Raw genomic sequence first — 20,274 nt, 5'->3', positions numbered from 1 at the left:
GTATTTAAATGGTGATTATTAAATCAGGTTGAGCTTCCAGAAATGTTTCCTGATGTCCTTTTAGGCTTCAGTGAGTTTCTTCAGGTTGTTACTGAGGGATTTCCTTTCTCCTCTCTGTTGGAGCTTTTGGAGCCAAATGTTGGACTGTCTCAGTGGAGGACAGTGTGTGTGTGTGTTACATGTAATGTCCATGTTTGCTGCTGAGACTGATGGTCTGACCCCCCTCCTCCTTTCAGGGTGGAGCCTGCTGGAGTCCGATGGTTGACACCAGGTCTGAGGAAGTGTAAGTGTGTTTTTCATCTGATTCATGACAACAAAGCAGCTCAAACTGTCACATCACTCATTCAGGAGAAATCAAAGATCAATAAATGATCAATAACTGAAGCTGCATTGTGTTTGTTCTCCATCAGATTCCTGTCAACTCACCATTGACACAAACTCATTGAATCAATACCTCAAAGTTTGTGAAGACAACAGGAATGTGACACGTGTGAAGGAGCGTCAGTCATATCCTGATCATCCAGACAGATTTGAATGTCATCACAATGTCCTGTCTACAACTGGTCTGACTGGTCGCTGTTACTGGGAGGTCGAGTGGAGAGGAGGAGTTGATATAGCAGTGAGTTACAGAAGAATCATGAGGAAAGGAGAGAATAGAGAGTGTGTGTTTGGAGAGAACGATCATTCCTGGTGTCTGTACTGCTCTAATGATGGTCACTTTGTCAGGCACAATGACATGAGAACATATCTCCCTTCCTCCTCTGTCTTTAGCAGAATAGCAGTGTATGTGGACTGTCCTGCTGGCATTCTGTCCTTCTACAGAGTTTCCTCTGACTCTCTGATCCATCTTTACACCTTCAACACCACATTCACTGAACCTCTCTATGCTGGGTTTGGGCTCTGGTCCAGTTCTGGTTCTTCTGTGTTTCTGAGCTGAGTTGAGTCTAAAACGTTTAAAAAGTCTAAAGGGTCTTCTCCTGTCAGATAAACTCGCCGTTAAAGTCAGAAATAAAAGTAAAGTTTATTTTTAAAGCACAATTCAGCCACAAGGTAGTTCAAAGTTCTTTTCCCCATAATAACATAATACAGTATTAAATTATGAAACATTAAATGTTGTCTGATGACAAAATAATGAAGCAGACATGCATCAGGTATATTGATCAATGTTACAATTATTATGAATCAAAGACAACTGCAAACAGGTGGGTTGATTTACAGGAGCTCAGTGTTTCAGCTGATTTACAGTTTTCTGGAAGTTTGTTCCAGATTTGTGATGCATAGAAGCTGAATGCTGCTTCTCCTCGTTTAGTTCTGATGCAGAGCAGAACCAGAACCAGAACCTGAGGGGTCTGGAAGGTTCATACAACAGCAGATCTTTAATGTATTGTGGTGCTAAACCATTCAGTGATTTATAAACTAACAGTATTTTAAAGTCTATTTTCTGAGCTACAGGGAGTAGAACTGGGATTCTACTTTCTACTATCTTTCTGGTTTTAGTGAGAACGGCAAAATTATTATCAGTAGTTTATTAGCCAGCGTTGACAGATTCCCCCACATGTAAATAAGAGTAACTAAGAGTGAAATAATTTAAACCTTAAATGAGCAGGAGATTGTAAAATCACAAACCTGATGAGGCCAACTCGCAGGCCAAAGGTTTGGAGTTTTAAATTTTGGATTTTGTCTCAGTGTTGCTGCTTCATACTGGATCTACCAAGAATGAGTTTAAGGATTTTAATTAGATTTTTGATGCTCCATCTGCCCATTGGGGAAAACTTTTACCATGGATTTTTACCATGTTTTCCACACAAAGAAAACATGGTAAAAAATGGATCAACCCAGAAATGTGTGGTATGAGCCTCTCTCTCTGACTCGTTGCAAATTTATTACATTCAAAAATTCACTCAGCCAGTGTCCATTTGATTTGTGAGACAATTAGATATCACAGTTGCAAAGCACCACTTCCTCCAGTCTGTAGTGATTTTATGTTTAACAGTCTACACACTACTAAACACAGTATAACGAACTTTCTGCCTCTAAAGCCGCCTCACAACTTCTACGTCTTAAGCAGTCGTTCTGTGATCCAGGGGAAAAGTTAGGGAATTTATTAGCCTGGCGACTACGACAATTACAAAATGAGAAAGATATTACTTCAGTCGAAAATAACGAGGGACAGATTATCACTGATCCATTAGAAATCAATGACATTTTTAAGGTCTTTTTAAACAGCTCAGACATAACGCAGAAGGAACAAGAGCAGAATGTTTTCTTAGATATCCTCCAAATTACCAATATCTCAGAATGAATGAGTACAGATCTCAGTGCAGCTATAACTAAAGAAGAAATATCTATAGCAGTAGATCATTTGAAAATAAATAAAGCCCCAGGCCCAGATGGACAGCTGACAGAATTGTATAAGAAATGTAAAGCTAAACTGCTAGACCTGCTTTTTGACATGTAGTTGGACTCATTTGAAAAGGGAATTCTTCCTGCCTCGTTAAGACGAGCCTTGATTACTTTGCTGCCCAAACCTGGCAAACCTTGTAATAAATGTGAAAATCTAAGACCAATAAGTCTTAAAGTCAATTTAAAGATTCTATGTAAAATTTTGGCTCGAAGATTGGAGAGAATATTGCCCGAAATAATTACTTGTGACCAAAATGGGTTTATTGTAGGAAGACAGGGATTTCATAATGTGAGACGAGTGTTGGATATTATTTATTATATGGATGAAAAAACAGACACAGCTTTGTTATCATTGGATGCCGAAAAGGCCTTTGATAGATAGAGTTGAATGGCTCTATTTATTTGAGATATTGAGAAGATTTGGCTGTGAGGACAATTTCTGTTGGTGGGTTAAACTTTTATACAATGAGCCTTATGCTGAAATAGTAACAAATGGAGTTATATCTAAATCATTCAAAATTAAGCGAGGTTGCAGGCAGGGGTGCCCTCTGTCCCCCTTATTATTTATTCTGGCAATAGAACCGTTTGCCATTGCGGTGCGGTCTCATAAAAACACAACAGGTTTGACAATAGGCCAACAGTGTCGTGATCCGTATTTCTATGTGTTTATTTTCGAGTTTCTGTGTGATCCTGTTCCCTGTTAGTCCTGTCTCTGCGTCTTTCCCCGTTGATTGTCTCCCAGGTGTGTCTCGTTCCCGTGATTGCCCCGTGTGTATTTAGTCTCACCTGTTGTCTGTGTTCTTCGTCGGGTCCTTGTCTATTGGTCTGTTCCCGTTGATGCCTGTTTCCCCGTGCTGTTCTCTGTTTGGATCATTATCATTAAATTCATCATATTTTCACTACATCCTGGGTCAAGCCTCGTCCACTTCCTCACCGTAACCTACCACCTCATGACAAACAGGAACTTCGAATTGCTTTATTTGCTGACGATGTCATTCTTTTTTGGAAAAACTGAAAGATTCTATTCCAGCCTTGTTAGATCTAATAACACATTTGGAAGAATATCAGGATGTAAAGTAAATAAAGACAAGTCTTTGTTAATGTTACTTAATTCAGAAGAAAGAAACAGTGTGGGGAATGCTTTCCAATTCAAAAAGGTAAACTGTTTTACATATTTGGGGATTAGGAGAGTACCATGTATAAATGACATTGTTGCAGTTAACTATAACCCCATGATAGACTCAATTACTGCCTCTGTAGACAGATGGAACAACCTGCCCTTTTCACTTTTAGCACAAATCAATGTTCTTAAATCCAACATGCCCAGACTTTTGTATTTGTTTTAGAACATCCCACTGCCGCTTCCTGCCAATTTACTCTCGGCAATAAAAAAATATTTTCATAGAATAATAGACGACTCAGGCTACGTTTAACACTTTTGTACCTCCCGTATGATAGTGGAGGGATCCTCTGAGTCTTTATGGAAGCTCAATGCCTGGAGGGAGGATTTACAGGAGAACTTGCCTTCAGAGGACGGGGAGAAGGCGTGTGCTGAAGCACAAACTACCAATACGCCTCAAAGTTCTGCAATATAATTGGCTAATGAGAACATATGTGACGCCAGAAAAGCTTAATGAGTATAATAATGGTGCCATCCCAGACATTACCATTGGAAAAGATTGCTTGCATTATAAAAGGGAAACTATCGCTATTTCCAAATATTTGGGGTCCTCTTATGTAATATATAGTGAGCATGGATATGAGGGGTGGATGAGGGACAGTTACTGGTGGCCCCCTGCAGTGCAGTGTCCTAAGACAATGTCCTTTATTTGTATACTTCTTTACTTTAAAAAATACATTCAAGTTTGTATTTTTTGAACCATGCACAATACTAAAATAATTTGGGCTAACTCCTGAAAATAGAGAAACTGTTGTTACTGTAGTTGTTGTTTTTTCTCAGGGTTGTCAGGGCGTTGGGGGTTCGGGGAGTTGATTTCTTTTCTCATACACTGTATCCAGTAGGTGCTGCTCTAAAATCTCAATGTCTTTACTGGCAAGGAAAGACAAGTTGAATCCTGGACAATATTTTAGCTACCTTTTTAGCGCAGTTATGTCTTGTATATTATTGAAAGCATTGTTGTAAAACCAATAAAGGTAATGTTGGAAAAAATAAACAGTCTACACACTGTGAAAGTGCTGCTTCCTCCCAGAGAGGCAGCAGCTCTTGGTATGTTCAGGGGTCTTATGTATGAAAGAGTTTGCAGTTTTCACACTAAAACTTGGGGTACAGACAATTTTAGAAAAGTGCGGCACACAAAAACATCTGGATGCATAAAGCCGTGCGCCTTTCCTTTATAAATCCCAATTTGTGAGAAATGGAGCAGCTGCTGGTCCACCCTGTCGCCAGAGATGCTTTCTGTCCATAAGGCGCTTTCACAAAGCGGGCGGCTCCACTGGCTGCAGCTGGACCGGTACCGGTACTGTTGGGCTCTACCGGTACCGGTACTGATCATCCTGCTCAGATCCAGGATGATCAGTCTGGTTAATCTAAAGCTGATCAGCCATCAGATCCATCTGATCTGTGATCAATCCTCCCTCTGAACCTTTCAGATGTTCTCCATCAGAGATCCTCAGGTAGCGGCTCACCTGGATCAGCTGCTGATGGACCTGATCGTCTCCTGATCACCTTCAGAACCAAACCTGGTGGGTCCATCTGCTGACCAGCCTGTTTTCTCTTCAGTCAGAATGAAATGAGCCACAGAAGCTTTCAGACGATGAGTTTTATCTTTATGAGACAAACTGAGGAAGTTATTTACACTGGAGTGAGGCTTTCACATTCTTTAGTTTTGTTTATTTTGTGTGTGTTAGGTTATTGTCAGGATAATTGTTGTTCAGTTTCATCGTTTAACCAATAAAATTTTAAAATCATGGGGAAAAAAATCGTGTCTGATGCTTCTTGATCTAAATATCTGAACGTCGTCAGATTTCAGTGTATTTAGGTGAATTTTGGAACCAGAACATCATCGTTTAAACTTCATTTAGCTCAAATTGTCCAGTTTGTGCTGAAATGATTTCCAGTAACAGGCTCTGAGTTGTCTGGGTTTCCACGGCGACGCTCTGAGTTGTCTGGGTTTCCACGGCGACGCTCTGAGTTGTCTGGGTTTCCACGGCGACGCTCTGAGTTGTCTGGGTTTCCACGGCGACGCTCTGAAACCCTCAGATGAATATCTGTCGGGAGATATTAACTAACTTTATTTGTTTCATCAATATAAAATTCAAACATAAAATTTTTTATCATGTTTGGTTGTTTAGTTTTTTCATTCATAAATTAATTTCTACATTTTCTCACATTAAGTTATAATTAAACATAAAATCTTAACTTTTATTGATACTTTTCTTTTTCAGATGTTAGAATATTTTTATTTGAGCCGCAATGAGATTTTGGATTAGATTAGGATTAGAGTGACTGAGTGAATAAAATAAGACACTTAATCACCAGATTAACTCTTCGTCAGGTAAATAAAAGCCTTTAGTGAATGAATGAATGAAAGAAAGAATAAATGAATGAATGAATGAATGAATGAATGAATGAATGAATGAATCTACAATAATGAGGATTAGATGGGAGCAAAACTCCTGGTCTGGTTGTTTGGATCATTTAACAAACTGACATTTAACTGAAACATCAACAAAGGACTGAAACTTCACACACACACTTCACACACACCTCACACACACACTTCACACACCTCACACACACACTTCACACACCTCACACACACCACACACATACATCACACACACCACACACACACCTCACATACCTCACACACACCACACACACACTTCACACACACATTTCACACACACCTTTACATTTTGTCCTATTTTAAGTTTGATTCTTTAAATTATTTAAATTATTGATCATAATGTACTTGTGGTTTTATATGATTTATCTGATATCTTTGCCATTTTAACATTTATTCACTTCTTGTCAGTTTCTGTGCGGCAGTTGTACTTTTTAGCAACACAATGCCTAAACAGTGACCAGTCCGCCATTTTGGATGCTAAGGTTACGACACGGGGACCTTCTGTCCCAATTCTCACATTGTTGCTGCTTGTAAAGCTGCACACTTGAAACCTGAAGTGACTTTGACTGAATCCACACTTCACAGAAAGCCGTAGGGCGGCACTGAGTGTTGGGACACCGGGCCTTTATCAACCTGCCTCTGATTTCACTGCAGACCTTCTACTTCCTGGTTCTGAAAGAAAAAACTACAAACCAGGTGAGCTGTGATGTGATCAGTTACACAACAATCCTCAACTTTACTTTCAGTTTGGATTCACCTGTCCAGCTCTCCAGTCCGGTTCTACTGTTTTTCTGTTGGGTCTCAGTCTGTTCAGATGATCTTCAACTCTTTGGACTGTTTGAACAAACTGTAAGTTTGTTTTGTTTCCTTCTTGAACTTTGTCTTCAGGAACTTTACTGCTTGTTTCTCTGTGATGTTTGGAGAAAATGTTCACTTCTGATTCCAGCTCAAATTTCATCTCTGCTGGATGGAGGTTAAACTACAGGATTATTAGATTATTGATGAACTGGAATCAACAGGATGAACATGTTTGATTGGATGTTTCTTTCTTTTCTTCTCTGAACAAACTGCTTCAAGTTTTTATTTCCTGGAATCAAACTCTGGTTTCCTCCATTAATGGTCCCGTCCAAAACTTCAACCTAGTCGACATTAGTCAAAGACTAGAAGTAAATTGTTGAATAGTTCATATTTGATGGACCAGATATTCCACTTGTAGAGTTTGATTGAACATCAGGAACTATTTTATTTCATAGACTGAATCAGTGAATGTAAATGTAGCTCCATGTCTCCATCTAGTGGACTGATGGTAGAAGTGCAGGTTGAATCAGTGAATGTAAATGTTGCTCCATGTCTCCATCTGGTGGACTGATGGTAGAAGTGCAGCAGCTGATGCAGCTTCCTCTGATAGGCGGCAGAGAAGAAGAGCCAATCAGAGGAGGAGCAGCTGATCTGTTTCCAGCTCTAATGATGTAAAGATGATCAGAGCTGATGAATGATGTGTGTTTCCTCTGCAGGTGAAGCTACAAAGTGTGTGTGAGCTGAAGTGAATTCAGCAGCATGGATCAGTGTGAGGACAGAGAGGAGGGAGTCCCTCCCTCTAAAACCACTCTGTGTGGGGAAGATGAGAGCCAAAGCAAAGGTCAGAGGTGAGGTCACCATCTCTAAGTGTCCACAGCCCTTTTCACACAGCATTCACTACATCAGGCCCAAACAGACGTGGTGATGAAGCTGCTGCTCCTCTTTGCTGCTTCATCCAGACTGAACAGAGCAGCTCAGCCTGGTTCAGTGTTTCTTCCAGACAGCAAGTCAGTGATGCAGAAGCAGCTGAGTGACAGCAGCCTGTTGGTTAGAGCTCTGGGCTCCAGGAGGACACAGATGGAGAGAATCACCAACTTCCAACACATTTCCTGATCTGGATGATCAACATGATTCATCTTTGAAAGGATGACTCGTTATAAATCTTTGATACAATAGTTAAAGTTTTATTATAGCTCTAAGTGTATGATTTCAAAAGTAGAATTTGGTTTGACAACTGTTATCATTGTTCCAAAAAGTGTGATGGACCAACTGATCAAAGATCATAGAGCTGTTTAATAAGGAGAGATCAACATAGCAAGGCTGAAATCTTAACCAGTGACTAGTTTTACTCCCTCAAGAGTTTAGAGTTGTGGCATTCTTCAGCTCTTAAATATCTCAATGGATTTATTTATTTTCAATTGAGCTTCAGACTAGCTTACTGAATTAAACAATATCAAAAATGTGTTCAGCTATGCTCAGGTCTGAATACTTCAAAATATTGTTCATGAACAGCTTGTTAGCAAAACAAGGTGAAATCAAACAACCAAATCATTATTGTTTTTTTCTTTAAGACATTTTAAGACCTATTCACAAGTCTTTTCCCATTCTGGAGGCTGGCAGCTGAGACACTTGGGTTTGAGAACTGCTGTTTATGTGTTTTTTTCTTGGCTTGCATCCAGTCGGATGTAAATGAACAAGTCGCTGATTCCTCAAATCTGCTGACAGTGTGCACAGTTTGAAGTGCCAGTTTTTAAAATGTCTGATGGGTGATTCTGATGTTTCTGGTCTTCATCTTTAATTCATCTTCTTCTTTTACCTTCTTTATATTGTGTTCATGTACTGCGTTGTACTGTTTTTCTGACAGGCTTCCCAAGAGCAGCTGTAACTACTATCTAGTAGCTTTCCACCAACAGTGTAGGAGTGTGTGCATGAATGAATTAATGTAGAGTGAAGCACTTTGAGGTCTTCTGGACTTGATGAAGTGCTAGACATGTACAAGCCATTTCTCATTAACCATTTGCTGCGTGATGCTGTTTTTCCTGTTTGGGGGATTTTTACTGTGAAACTCTTGGTAATTTCCTCAGTGAAAACTGCTGTATGAATATTTCCTGCCTTCCTAATTGTTCCTGGTTCCTCCACAGAGTGGACCAGCAGAACTCAGAGGTTCCCAGTAATCCGTCTGCCCAGCAGCATCAAGCACAGCTGGACTCCATATTTATGGTCTGTACATGAACAACAACTACTTTTCCATGGTTCTGTTCACAGTCATCTCCATGCTGCACTTTATAGACCAGAGGACTGTCAGTCTGTCCAACATGGACCTGATGTTTGGCTCCATGACTTCAGTCTGATGTTTCCTTCATGTATTATTCTGTCCCAGCTGCTGGAGGAAAACATTGTTACTTTTGTGAAGAATGAGCTGAAGAAGATCCAAAAGGTTCTGAGTCCAGATGACCCAGAATGTTCAGAGAGTCAGAGAGATGATGAGGAGGAGTTGGAAGGTGAGGATGAAGAGCAGAGGAGGAGCAGCAGAGAGGCAGTGAGGAAGATCACACTGAACTTCCTGAAGAGGATGAAGCAGGAGGAGCTGGCTGACCATCTGCAGAGCAGTAAGAGGATTTCTACAAAGATTTAACCTGATGGAGAAATTACACATTTTTGACTGGCCACACCAAAAGTAGAAACAAGGTTATTTGGGGATGTTTTGAGTTATTTCCTGATTCTAAAAGTGTATGACCGGTGTCAGAGTCTGATCCGCATTGCCGGCAGTAAGTCGGGCTCGTTTCCGGTGAGAGTTGGACTCCGCCAAGGCTGCCCTTTGTCACTGATTCTGTTCATTACTTTTATGGACAGAATTTCTAGGCGCAGCCGAGGTGTTGAGGGGATCCGTTTTGGTGGCCTTGGGATCGCATCTCTGCTTTTTGCGGATGATGTGGTCCTGTTGGCTTCATCGGAACGTGATCTGCAGCTCTCACTGGAGCGGTTCGCAGCCGAGTGTGAAGCGGCCGGGATGAGGCTCAGTGCCTCCAAATCCGAGGCCATGGTCTTGAGCCGGAAAAGGGTAGAGTGCCTTCTCCGGGTCAAGGGGGTCGTCCTGCCTCAAGTGGAGGAGTTTAAGTATCTGGGGATCTTGTTCACGAATGAGGGAAGAAGGGAGCGGGAGATCGACAGGCGGATTGGGGCAGCGTCTGCCGTGAAGCGGGCGCGTACCGGTCCGTCGTGGTGAAGAGTGAGCTGAGCCAAAAAGCGAAGCTCTCGATTTACCGGTCGATCTACGTTCCCACCCTCATCTATGGTCATGAGCTTTGGGTCATGACCGAAAGAACGAGATCACGGGTACAAGCGGCCGAAATGGGTTTCCTCCGCAGGGTGGCTGGGCTCTCCCTTAGAGATAGGGTGAGAAGCTCGGTCATCCGGGAGGGACTCAGAGTAGAGCCGCTGCTCCTCCACGTCGAGAGGAGCTGGTTGAGGTGGCTCGGGCATCTGGTCAGGATGCCTCCTGGACGCCTCCCTGGTGAGTTGTTCCGGGCACGTCCCACCGGGAGGAGGGGAGACCCAGGACACGCTGGAGGGATTACGTCTCTCGGCTGGCCTGGGAACACCTTGGGATTCCCCCGGAGGAGCTGGAAGAAGTGGCTGGGGAGAGGGAAGTCTGGGCCTCCCTTCTGAAGTTGCTGCCCCCGCGACCCGACCCCGGATAAGCGGAAGAAAATGGATGGATGGATGGAAAAAATGTTTTAACATACTAATAATAAAACAGAACTATTAATTTAATAAAAAAATTAAACCAATCAAGCTGTTTCTACTGTGCACAAAAATTTTATGCGTAGCCCTCTGCACTGTATGTAATTCCAAATAAAATCAATTTCAACAGTCAGTATGCATATTCAATAAATATAAGTAGTTCAATATAAATTATATTAATGTAAAAACCCATATAAACCATATAAATTGGCTATGTAAATTAAATGTACATTAGTTCAGTCAAACAAGTAGAATTAAAAGTGCTAAATATTTAAGGTACCTTAATATAAGAGGTAGAATCACATTTATTCAAATCATCTACAGACGTTGATTTTGTTTCCTTTCTAATTTTACTTTTTGTGTTAATCTAGAAGATCCTGCAGTTGGTCAACGTCAACTTAAATCTGGCCTGAAGAAGAAGTTCCAGTCTGTGTTTGAGGGAATCGCTACAGCAGGAAGTCCAACCCTTCTGAACCAGATCTACACAGAGCTCTACATCACAGAGGGAGGGACTGGAGAGGTCAATGATGAACATGAGGTCAGACAGATTGAAACAGCATCCAGGAAACCACACAGACTAGAAACAACAATCAGACAAGAAGACATCTTTAAAGTCCCACCTGGAAGAGATCAACCAATCAGAACAGTGATGACAAAGGGAGTGGCTGGCATTGGAAAAACTGTCTTAACACAGAAGTTCACTCTGGACTGGGCTGAAGACAAAGCCCACCAGAACATCCAGTTCATATTTCCATTCACCTTCAGAGAGCTGAATGTGTTGAAAGAGAAAAAGTTCAGCTTGGTGGAACTAATTCATCACTTCTTTACTGAAACCAAAGAAATCTGCAGCTTTGAACACTTCAAGGTTCTGTTCATCTTTGATGGCTTGGATGAGAGCAGAATTCCGCTGGACTTCCACAATAAGGAGATCCTGACTGATGCTACAGAGTCCAGCTCAGTGGATGTTCTGCTGATAAACCTCATCAGGGGGAAACTGCTTCCCTCTGCTCTCCTCTGGATAACCACACGACCTGCAGCAGCCAATCAAATTCCTCCTGAGTGTGTTGGCATGGTAACAGAGGTCAGAGGGTTCACTGACCCACAGAAGGATGAGTATTTCAGGAAGAGATTCAGAAATAAGAAGAAGGGCAGCAGGATCATCTCCCACATGAAGACATCACGAAGCCTCCACATCATGTGCCACATCCCAGTCTTCTGCTGGATCACTGCTACAGTTCTGGAGGAGGTGTTAAAGACCAGAGAGAAAGGAGAGCTGCCCAGAACCCTGACTGAGATGTACATCCACTTCCTGGTGGTTCTGACTAAAGTGAGGAAGGTCAAGTATGATGGAGGAACTGAAACAGATCCACACTGGAGACCAGAGAGCAGGAAGATAATTAAGTCTCTGGGAAAACTGGCTTTTGATCAGCTGCAGAAAGGAAACCTGATCTTCTATGAATCAGACCTGACAGAGTGTGGCATCGATATCAGAGCAGCCTCAGTGTACTCAGGAGTGTTCACACAGATCTTTAGAGAGGAGAGAGGGCTGTACCAGGCCAAGGTGTTCTGCTTCGTCCATCTGAGTGTTCAGGAGTTTCTGGCTGCTCTTCATGTTCATCGGACCTTCATTAAGTCTGGGGTCATCCTGATGAAAGAAACACAACCACAACCTTATTTCTTCACTACATTATTTAGCAAATCATATGTAAATGATCTCCATCAGAGAGCCATTGACCAGGCCTTAGAGAGTCCAAATGGACACCTGGACTTGTTCCTCCGTTTCCTCCTGGGACTTTCACTGCAGACCAATGAGAGACTCCTACAAGGTCTGATTACACAGACAGGAAGTAGCTCACAGACCAATCAGAAAACAGTTCAGTACATCAAGGAGAAGATAAGTGAGAATGAGTCTGCAGAGAAAAGCATCAATCTGTTCCACTGTCTGAATGAACTGAATGATCGTTCTCTTGTGGAGGAGATCCAACAGTCTCTGAGACCAAGTCTCTCCACAGATAAACTGTCTCCTGCTCAGTGGTCAGCTCTGTGTTTCATCTTAGTGTCATCAGGAGAAGATCTGGTTGAGTTTGACCTGAAGAAATACTCTGGATCAGAGGAGGCTCTTCTGAGGCTGCTGCCAGTGGTTAAAGCCTCCAACAAAGCTCTGTAAGGACACAGATTGTTACTGAATTTATTTTTAGTGAGAAATCTGATGATGATGAGATAAATATTGATTTATGTTGTTTTAATTTTTGTGCAATTAACCAGTTCACAAAAAAGCAACCTAAAGATGAGTAAAATAAGATGGGTTGAGGTGGTAATAGCTTCTGATATGTTGCATTGCAGCTACCCTGCTGAAAGTGAGACCAGTGTCAGTCTGGCAAAAATTACACGATGTAACAGCATAGTTCAATTTGTGAGTGTTATGGACATTTCCCCAGAATCGCAGAATCCACATCTTGTCTTTTACATTTATCCAAAGCCTAATACAGCATATGAACACCATAAGAGTGAAAGTGAGAACAAAGAGTACATACATGCTTTACAAATGACACAGTTCTCATCCCTTCCTACAGAACTGGTTTGGACCAGTTTCAGCAGCAACCTAAAAAGAAACGCATGGATTAGTTCTTTAACTGGTTTGTTTGGGTTTTATAGAAACAGTCGTACATTTGTATATAAACTGATTTTGTGTTATGTTATTGGTATGAAATCCTTTGATATTGAGGTTTTGACAGATTGCTGCTGCTAATGATTCGATAAAAAGTGCAAATAATGAGGGTGATAGTAGGCATCCTTTTCTAGTGCCTTAGAAGTATAAAATTCGTCAAAATTAGGTTCTTTGTTATAACTGCTGCTTTAAGGTTGTTGTAAAAATAATTTGATCCATTAAATTAATAACTGTCCAAAACAAATTTTCCCAGCGCTTTCATGAGAAATGTCCAATTTATTTGGTCAAATGCTTTTCTGCATCTTGATAGAGGATGGTTGTTTTATCCAGGTTGTTAAAGCTGGATACAACAGCTTTACAGTGTATTAATCAGTGATTATTTTAATACACTGATTAAGGAAATGGACCTGGAGCTGGAGCAAAGACCAGGATATTTATTAGTTTTGAGTTCTAGTGAAATTAGTGTTGTATTCCTGTGATTTGGGATGAACTGATTGTGTTGTTTTAATTTTTTTGTTTCATCTGCCATTTTAACAAAAAGTGGTGACAATAATTTTTATAGGTATTTGTAAAATTTTGGGGAAATTAATCTAATCCTGGGGTTTTATTGTTTAACGTTCTTTGAGGTGCTTTTCCACATTGTTTGAATGTGAAGCAGGCTAGCTGCACAGAATAGATTGTCATGATAATAAATGTGCTTTTGAAACTGAATCAAGGCTTAATTAAACCAGGACATCCAAAATATCCCGGCTTTATCTGCTATCTTGATTTTGTGAAACAGTCCTCAGTTCACAATAAAAGGCAAAATAAAGACACGTAGAATAAGACAGTTCAATCAATCTTTTCAATTAGAACAGGAAAGGAATAAATATTTCTGATTGTTTAACACCATATTTTCTCCCCATTTCCTCAGGCTGAGTGACTGTAACCTCTCAGAGAGAAGCTGTGAAGCTCTGTCCTCAGTTCTCAGCTCCCAGTCCTCCAGTCTCAGAAAACTGGACCTGAGTAACAACAACCTGCAGGATTCAGGAGTGAAGCTTCTCTCTGCTGGACTGAAGAGTCCAAACTGCAAACTCAAAACTCTCAGGTAAAATGTTCTCAATGCTGGAGAAACCAGATTTCTGTCCTTAGCTGCCGTCAGAGATGATTTAAATATTATTTAAAAATTTAAATTGTCAATTTTTCTCATCTTAGCTTTATTCCCTGTGAATACTTTGCTTTATTCTTTATCTCAGATTAATATATTGACTCTGTCAGTGAGATTACAGCTATCTAAGATGGGAATTATTGGATTTTTAAAAAGCGGTTTTACTAACACTGTTGCTTTTTTCAGACATGAGTAATGAAATTTTTTCTATATTTACAACACCGTTACAGTTAGTGGCAATAAAGCGTTACTATAATTTAGCACAGAGTGTTGAAACTCCATTCATCTGACCGGGAGCTAAAGGGTTGAAAACAATCATCGCTGCTGATTGGCTGAGAAAGAGTTCAGTATTTGTTGTAAACCAATCAGAGGCAGACGGAAGTATTTAGAGTCATAAACACTGAAGCTCTACGTGACTTCATCTGAACTGAGAAATGAATGAACCAGTTAATAAACTGATTTCCTTCTGTTAGTTCACTCAGATGCTTAACGGATCATTCATGGATGATGCAAAACTACTACAGAGCAGATTCATACTGCACTGCCAAGCAGCCTTTAGCACAAAAATATGCAAGAATATTCTAAAGTTTTCAGCAAGACCCTTGATTCTTTACTTACTGGATGTGAACCAGAAAGGACTAAAACTTTGTTAAAATTAGTTTTGGAGAGTTTTGCAGCTTAAATCTACTTTTCGTTTGTGTTTGCAAAGAGGTAATAAATCCCCATTTAAGCTCCATTTTAGCTGACGACAGAATAAAAAGCTGATTTTCTTAAACAAAATGTAGAATCCAACAAAAAACATTCTTAAAGTACCATATTCAGACTAATGTTGTTAATAATTACGTGTTAATTGTTTATCTTACTCATTGTTCTAATTAAACTCCTGGCTTATATTTGAACTGCTGATTCTGATTCATATTACACTAAGTTTACCACAAATAAATCAAAACACAAAAACATAATGTCTTACCAACTAGTTTTAATCTAGTTTCCAGTGCAAACATTATATTAAACTTGAAATAAGACAAAACTAATTTACAGGTAACATTTCAGCAAGATATAGGAGCTTGTTTTAAGTCAGTATTTCCTTAATATTGACGAACATTTATTTGTCCCATTGGCAAATTATTTTACTTTTATAACAAGACATTTTGCCCTGCTGGAGAAAGGCACCAGCACCCCTAACAACACAACTAGGGATCAGTGTGTATGATGATGGATGGATGGATAGCTTGTTTAGAAAGTCTGGTTTGTTTATGGAGATGTGAATGCATAATCAAACTGTAATGTGAACCAAACAACAAACTCTGGTTCACCTAAAAGCCGAGGTCTGGGTTCAGTTGAAGTGAACTCTGGCACAGTGTGAATAGATCTGGGGATGCAAACGGACCGGAGACCATACCAAAAGGAAGTGAACGATAGTGCAGGGAATTCTGGGAAAATATAGCCACAATAAATGTGCAAGTCTAACAGTTCAGGGAAAAATAGATTGTGGTCTTTTAACAGAAAAATGTTAATCTATTGATGTATAATGCGGTCTGCTCTGTGGTTTTAACCGAGGTGTTTGGTTGCCATGACAACGGGTCTGCATGTAAAGAAAAGCCAACACAGAGAGAAAAGAAAAGCAGAATATAAGTGGTTTAAAGTTGCTTTATGCCTGTTTATCAGCATTGTTTTCCCGTTGCTGTTACACATTGCAGGCGCTGTAATTTTTAAAACTTCAATAAATGACAAAAAAATTGACTAATTGCCTCATTTGTTTGTAGAACATAATTTTTTCTATGAGTTTGGTTCATTTGACAGTGCAGTGTGAAAGTGGATTTCACCAGCTGAAAATGTAACAAATGTTGTGAGTTTGGTTCCCAACCAAACTGAGCCTCTTGGACTGTCAGGTGTGAAATCACTAAAGCTTTTTAAACACAAGATCAACAGATCCACCGGGATCATTAGTTTATCTTTGGTCTTTTAATTCCAGTTTGAAGAAAACTACAGGCTGCCCTCTGAGATTGTGTCAGTTTGTTGAGTTTCAATCCAAACTAGTGAAGAATCATCTGTTAAATGTGTCAAACGTCCCTTTTTATTATCTACAAATCAGAACACGGTTTTATATTTTTATTATTAACCACTTAAGTTCCACTTTCATTGTCTTTTCTTTTCAAACTGACCAGTTCTTTATTCTCCGTTTCTCATGATGTGTTGAATTGTGTGTCTGCAGCTTGTCAGGCTGTCTGATCTCACAGGAAGGCTGTGCTTCCCTGGCCTCAGCTCTGACCTTTAACCCCTCCCATCTGAAAGAGTTGGACCTGAGCTACAATCATCCAGGAGACTCAGGAGTGAAGCTGCTGTCGGCTGGACTGAAGGATCCAAACTGGAGACTAGAAACTCTTAGGTATGGAGGATATTGAGTCTAACAGGAAACAGTTCCCAACACAGCAGTGGAGCTCTGGCTGGATTTACATGATGATGATTTAATGAGTTAAATCTTAAGTTAATTGTCAAACAATTGAATCAATCTGTCAGGTTTATTTGTATACCACATTTCAGTAACAAGGCACTTCAAAGTGATTTACATCATAAAAAGACAAAAAAAATCAACAACTGAAACATTACATTGTTCAACGTGCTGTCATTACACACCAAAATGTTGGTCAATGTTTTATTTATTATGTTTCAAAAGCAACTCTAACAAGATGGGTTTTAATTTGAGATTTAAAGGCACCCAGTGTTTCAGCTGACTTGCAGTTTTCTGGAAGTTTGTTCCAAATCTGTGGTGCATAGAAGCTGAATGCTGCTTCTCCTCGTTTGGTTCTGGGGATGCAGAGCAGAACCAGAACCAGAAGATCTGAGGGGTCTAGACTGTTGGTACAGCAATAACAGATCTTTCATGTATTGTGGTGCTAAACAGTTCAGTGATTTATAAACTAACAACAGTATTTTAAAGTCTATTCTCTGAGCTACAGGGAGCCAGAGGAGGGACTTTAAAACTGGTGTTATGTCTCTATCTTCCTGGTTTTAGTCAGAACAGCAGCAGCAGCTTCTGGATCAGCTGCAGCTGTTTGATTTAATTATTAGCCAGACCTGTGAAGACGCTGTTGCAGGAATTAATAGGACTGTCTTTATGTGGCTCTGAAAGTTCAGATCAGAGGTCATCACTGCACCCAGAGTTAAGCCTGATCTCTGGTTTTTAGTTGTAATAACTGCAGCTGTGTGTTGACTCTAGATGTAGAACTCTAGATCTATAACTCTAGTTCGCTCCTCTTTAGGTGTAAAGATAAAATCCACACATTGAGTTGGAGCTGCAGCACCAACTGTCCTTCCTACATTCACTGCAGTTTGCAATGTTTCCATCATCATAACAGTCCAGGTGTCTGTCTGCTCTCAGTTCTTTTTACAACAAGTGGACGTGTCCAAATGTTGGACTGTCTCACTGGAGGACAATGTGTGTGTGTTACATGTAATGTTCATGTTTGCTGCTGAGAGAAACTGATGGTCTGACCCCCCTCCTCCTTTCAGGGTGGAGCCTGCTGGAGTCCGATGGTTGACACCAGGTCCTTGGAGATGTAAGTGTGTTTTTCATCTGATTCATGACAACAAAGCAGCTCAAACTGCCACATCACTCATTCAGGAATCATCAAAGATCAATAAATGATCAATAACTGAAGCTGCATTGTGTTTGTTCTCCATCAGATTCCTGTCAACTCACCATCGACACAAACACAGTGAGCAGAAATCTGAAACTGTCTGAAGGCAACAGGAAGGTGACACTTATGGAGGAGCGTCAGTCATATCCTGATCATCCAGACAGATTTGAATATTATCACAATGTCCTCTGTACAACTGGTCTGACTGGTCGCTGTTACTGGGAGGTCGAGTGTAGTGGAGGAGTTGATATAGCAGTGAGTTACAGAAGAATCAGGAGGAAAGGAAGGACTAGAGCCTGTGTGTTTGGAGAGAACGATCATTCCTGGTGTCTGGTCTACTCTGATCGTTTTCTTGAAGGTTACCACATCAGGCACAATGATATGGGAACACGTCTCTTCTCCTCCTCTGTCTTTACCTCTAAGAGAGTAGCAGTGTATGTGGACTGGCCTGCTGGTGTCCTGTCCTTCTACAATGTTTCTTCTGATTCTCTGAATCACATTCACACCTATAAAACCACATTCACTGAACCCCTGTATGCTGGATTTGGGCTCTGGTCCTGGTCCGGGTCCGGTTCTTCAGTGTTTCTGAAGAACTAGAGCTTCTCCTGTCAGAGAAATTCTCTCTGTTAAAGTCAAAAGTAAAAGTCAAGTTTATTGACAAGGCAGTTCAAAGTTCTTTTCCCCATAATAACATAATACAGTATTAAATGATGAAACATTAAATGATGTCAGATATCAAAATAAGAAGCAAACATGCATCAAATATACTGATGTTACAATTATTATGAATCAAACACAACCGTAAACCAGTGGGTTTGTTACTCCTTTATTAAGTTGGTATTACATGTCGATCCACTAGGGGGCACTGTTTTGGCAGGACCATATGTTCTTGGGTTTGTACTGTTCTGCTCTGGTTCTGTTCAGGTGATGAACATGGCAGAATAAAGTTGAACAAAAGTCCTTTTTACTGACTAATATTGGTAGCAGAGGATGTTAGTAACTACAGAGTTCCTCCAACATTTGAAGAATGAAAGCAGCTGGAAGAATCAAGTCAACATTTGGACGAGTTACAGATTTGGAGTAGAAAAACTAACCTCTTGCCGTTTCCTGGCCCAGTCTGGAAGAGCTCAGGAAGCTCCGATAGACTATCTGAATCAGGGGGCCCAAAGTCGGTCCCTGAGGGCCGACATCCTGCACGTTTTATTCACTTCCTGGTTGCACCAACAACCTTCTCAGCTTGTCAATGTTCCTCTTGGCCTCTAATGAGCCTCATTTGATCCAGAATAAAACAAGCAGGATGCCTCCAGGACCCACTTTGGGCCTCCAGGACCCACTTTGGGCCTCCTGGACCCACTTTGGGCCTCCAGGACCCACTTTGGGCCTCCTGGACCCACTTTGGGCCTCCAGGACCCACTTTGGGCTCTTCTGCTCTAAGTGATGACACAGGAATGACCACATTGAGGCGCTAAGCAGGAACGAACCATTTCACGCAGATCCAGGGGGGTTCAGTGAAAATATAGATGTGTGCTTTTTGGTGTGGGAAGGGTAACATTTGATTTTTACTGCTAAAAACAATTTTAGAAAACACTGTACGACTAATTTTGTAATTGACAGGGCCCCAGTTTTTTACATTCCCATTTTGAAAAAAGCCTGTTTTGTGGTGGGGGGGGGCTTTCGGAAATGTCCTAACCTTTCCCCCCTATAGGCGCCCCTGCTAATAGGCCTGATCAGTAGTTTATTTCTCTGTGATGGCCAAATCCATGGCCACACTCTGAAGTCAGAAACTCTTTTATGCACAATTTATTTTTCATACAAACACAACACTTTAGTTTCAGTAAAACATTTATTAGTTGATTTGGATACAATTGTTCTAATTGTTAGCGCGTACATTTAGTTAACATGTATTTATATCAACTTAAAGTTTAATTTGTAGTTTCTTTGTTTACATAAGTTTTGTATTTAAGTAAATATTAGTATTTAAACTTTAATATTTTTGATTTTCATTTTTGGGTCTTCAGTTTAGCCAAACTTAGCTGTACTGTTATCTGTTTTTGTGTTTGTATTCTGTTTATTTACCCGTATTGTGTCTTAATTGGTTTGATCAGCCAGTATATAAACCCTGTGTGTCGTTTCTTTGTTAGGTCAGTTATGTTTGTTTGTCCAGCCAGTTTGTTTACATTTTTCCAGAGTTCAGTTTTGTTTCTTTCACCTCTTTTATGAGCTCAGTTTATCTTGTCATTTATAATCTTTGGGTTAAAATAAAAACCCTATTTTTCTAATAAA

At 40.5% G+C, this 20,274-nt stretch overlaps 1 protein-coding gene across 8 annotated transcripts in view; it reads left to right on the top strand.

Annotated features, from left to right (window-relative positions):
* Positions 1-20,274, top strand: part of LOC103477372 (NLR family CARD domain-containing protein 3-like) — a 31,346-nt gene extending 11,072 nt beyond the window's left edge. For 2 of the 8 annotated variants that reach the window (XM_081616559.1, XM_081616564.1), the window contains 5 exons: positions 10,907-12,698; positions 14,117-14,290; positions 16,566-16,739; positions 17,864-17,910; positions 18,038-20,274. In XM_081616559.1, the coding sequence (XP_081472685.1) occupies positions 10,907-12,698; positions 14,117-14,290; positions 16,566-16,739; positions 17,864-17,910; positions 18,038-18,588 (2,738 nt within the window). In that variant the 3' untranslated portion in view covers positions 18,589-20,274. Of the gene's footprint in view, positions 1-236; positions 284-410; positions 5,344-6,578; positions 6,843-7,507; positions 7,640-8,932; positions 9,012-9,171; positions 9,401-10,906; positions 12,699-14,116; positions 14,291-16,565; positions 16,740-17,863; positions 17,911-18,037 lie in introns of those variants that run through there. The other 6 variants (XM_081616563.1, XM_081616561.1, XM_081616562.1 and 3 more) reach the window with 6 other exon arrangements.

Source organism: Poecilia reticulata, chromosome 15 (genome assembly GCF_904066995.2).
Source record: "Poecilia reticulata chromosome 15, P_reticulata-male-v2, whole genome shotgun sequence".
In the NCBI taxonomy this organism is placed as follows: domain Eukaryota; kingdom Metazoa; phylum Chordata; class Actinopteri; order Cyprinodontiformes; family Poeciliidae; genus Poecilia; species Poecilia reticulata.
Note: the sequence above shows the minus strand (reverse complement) of the source record. Positions and strands in the feature narration are given on the sequence as shown.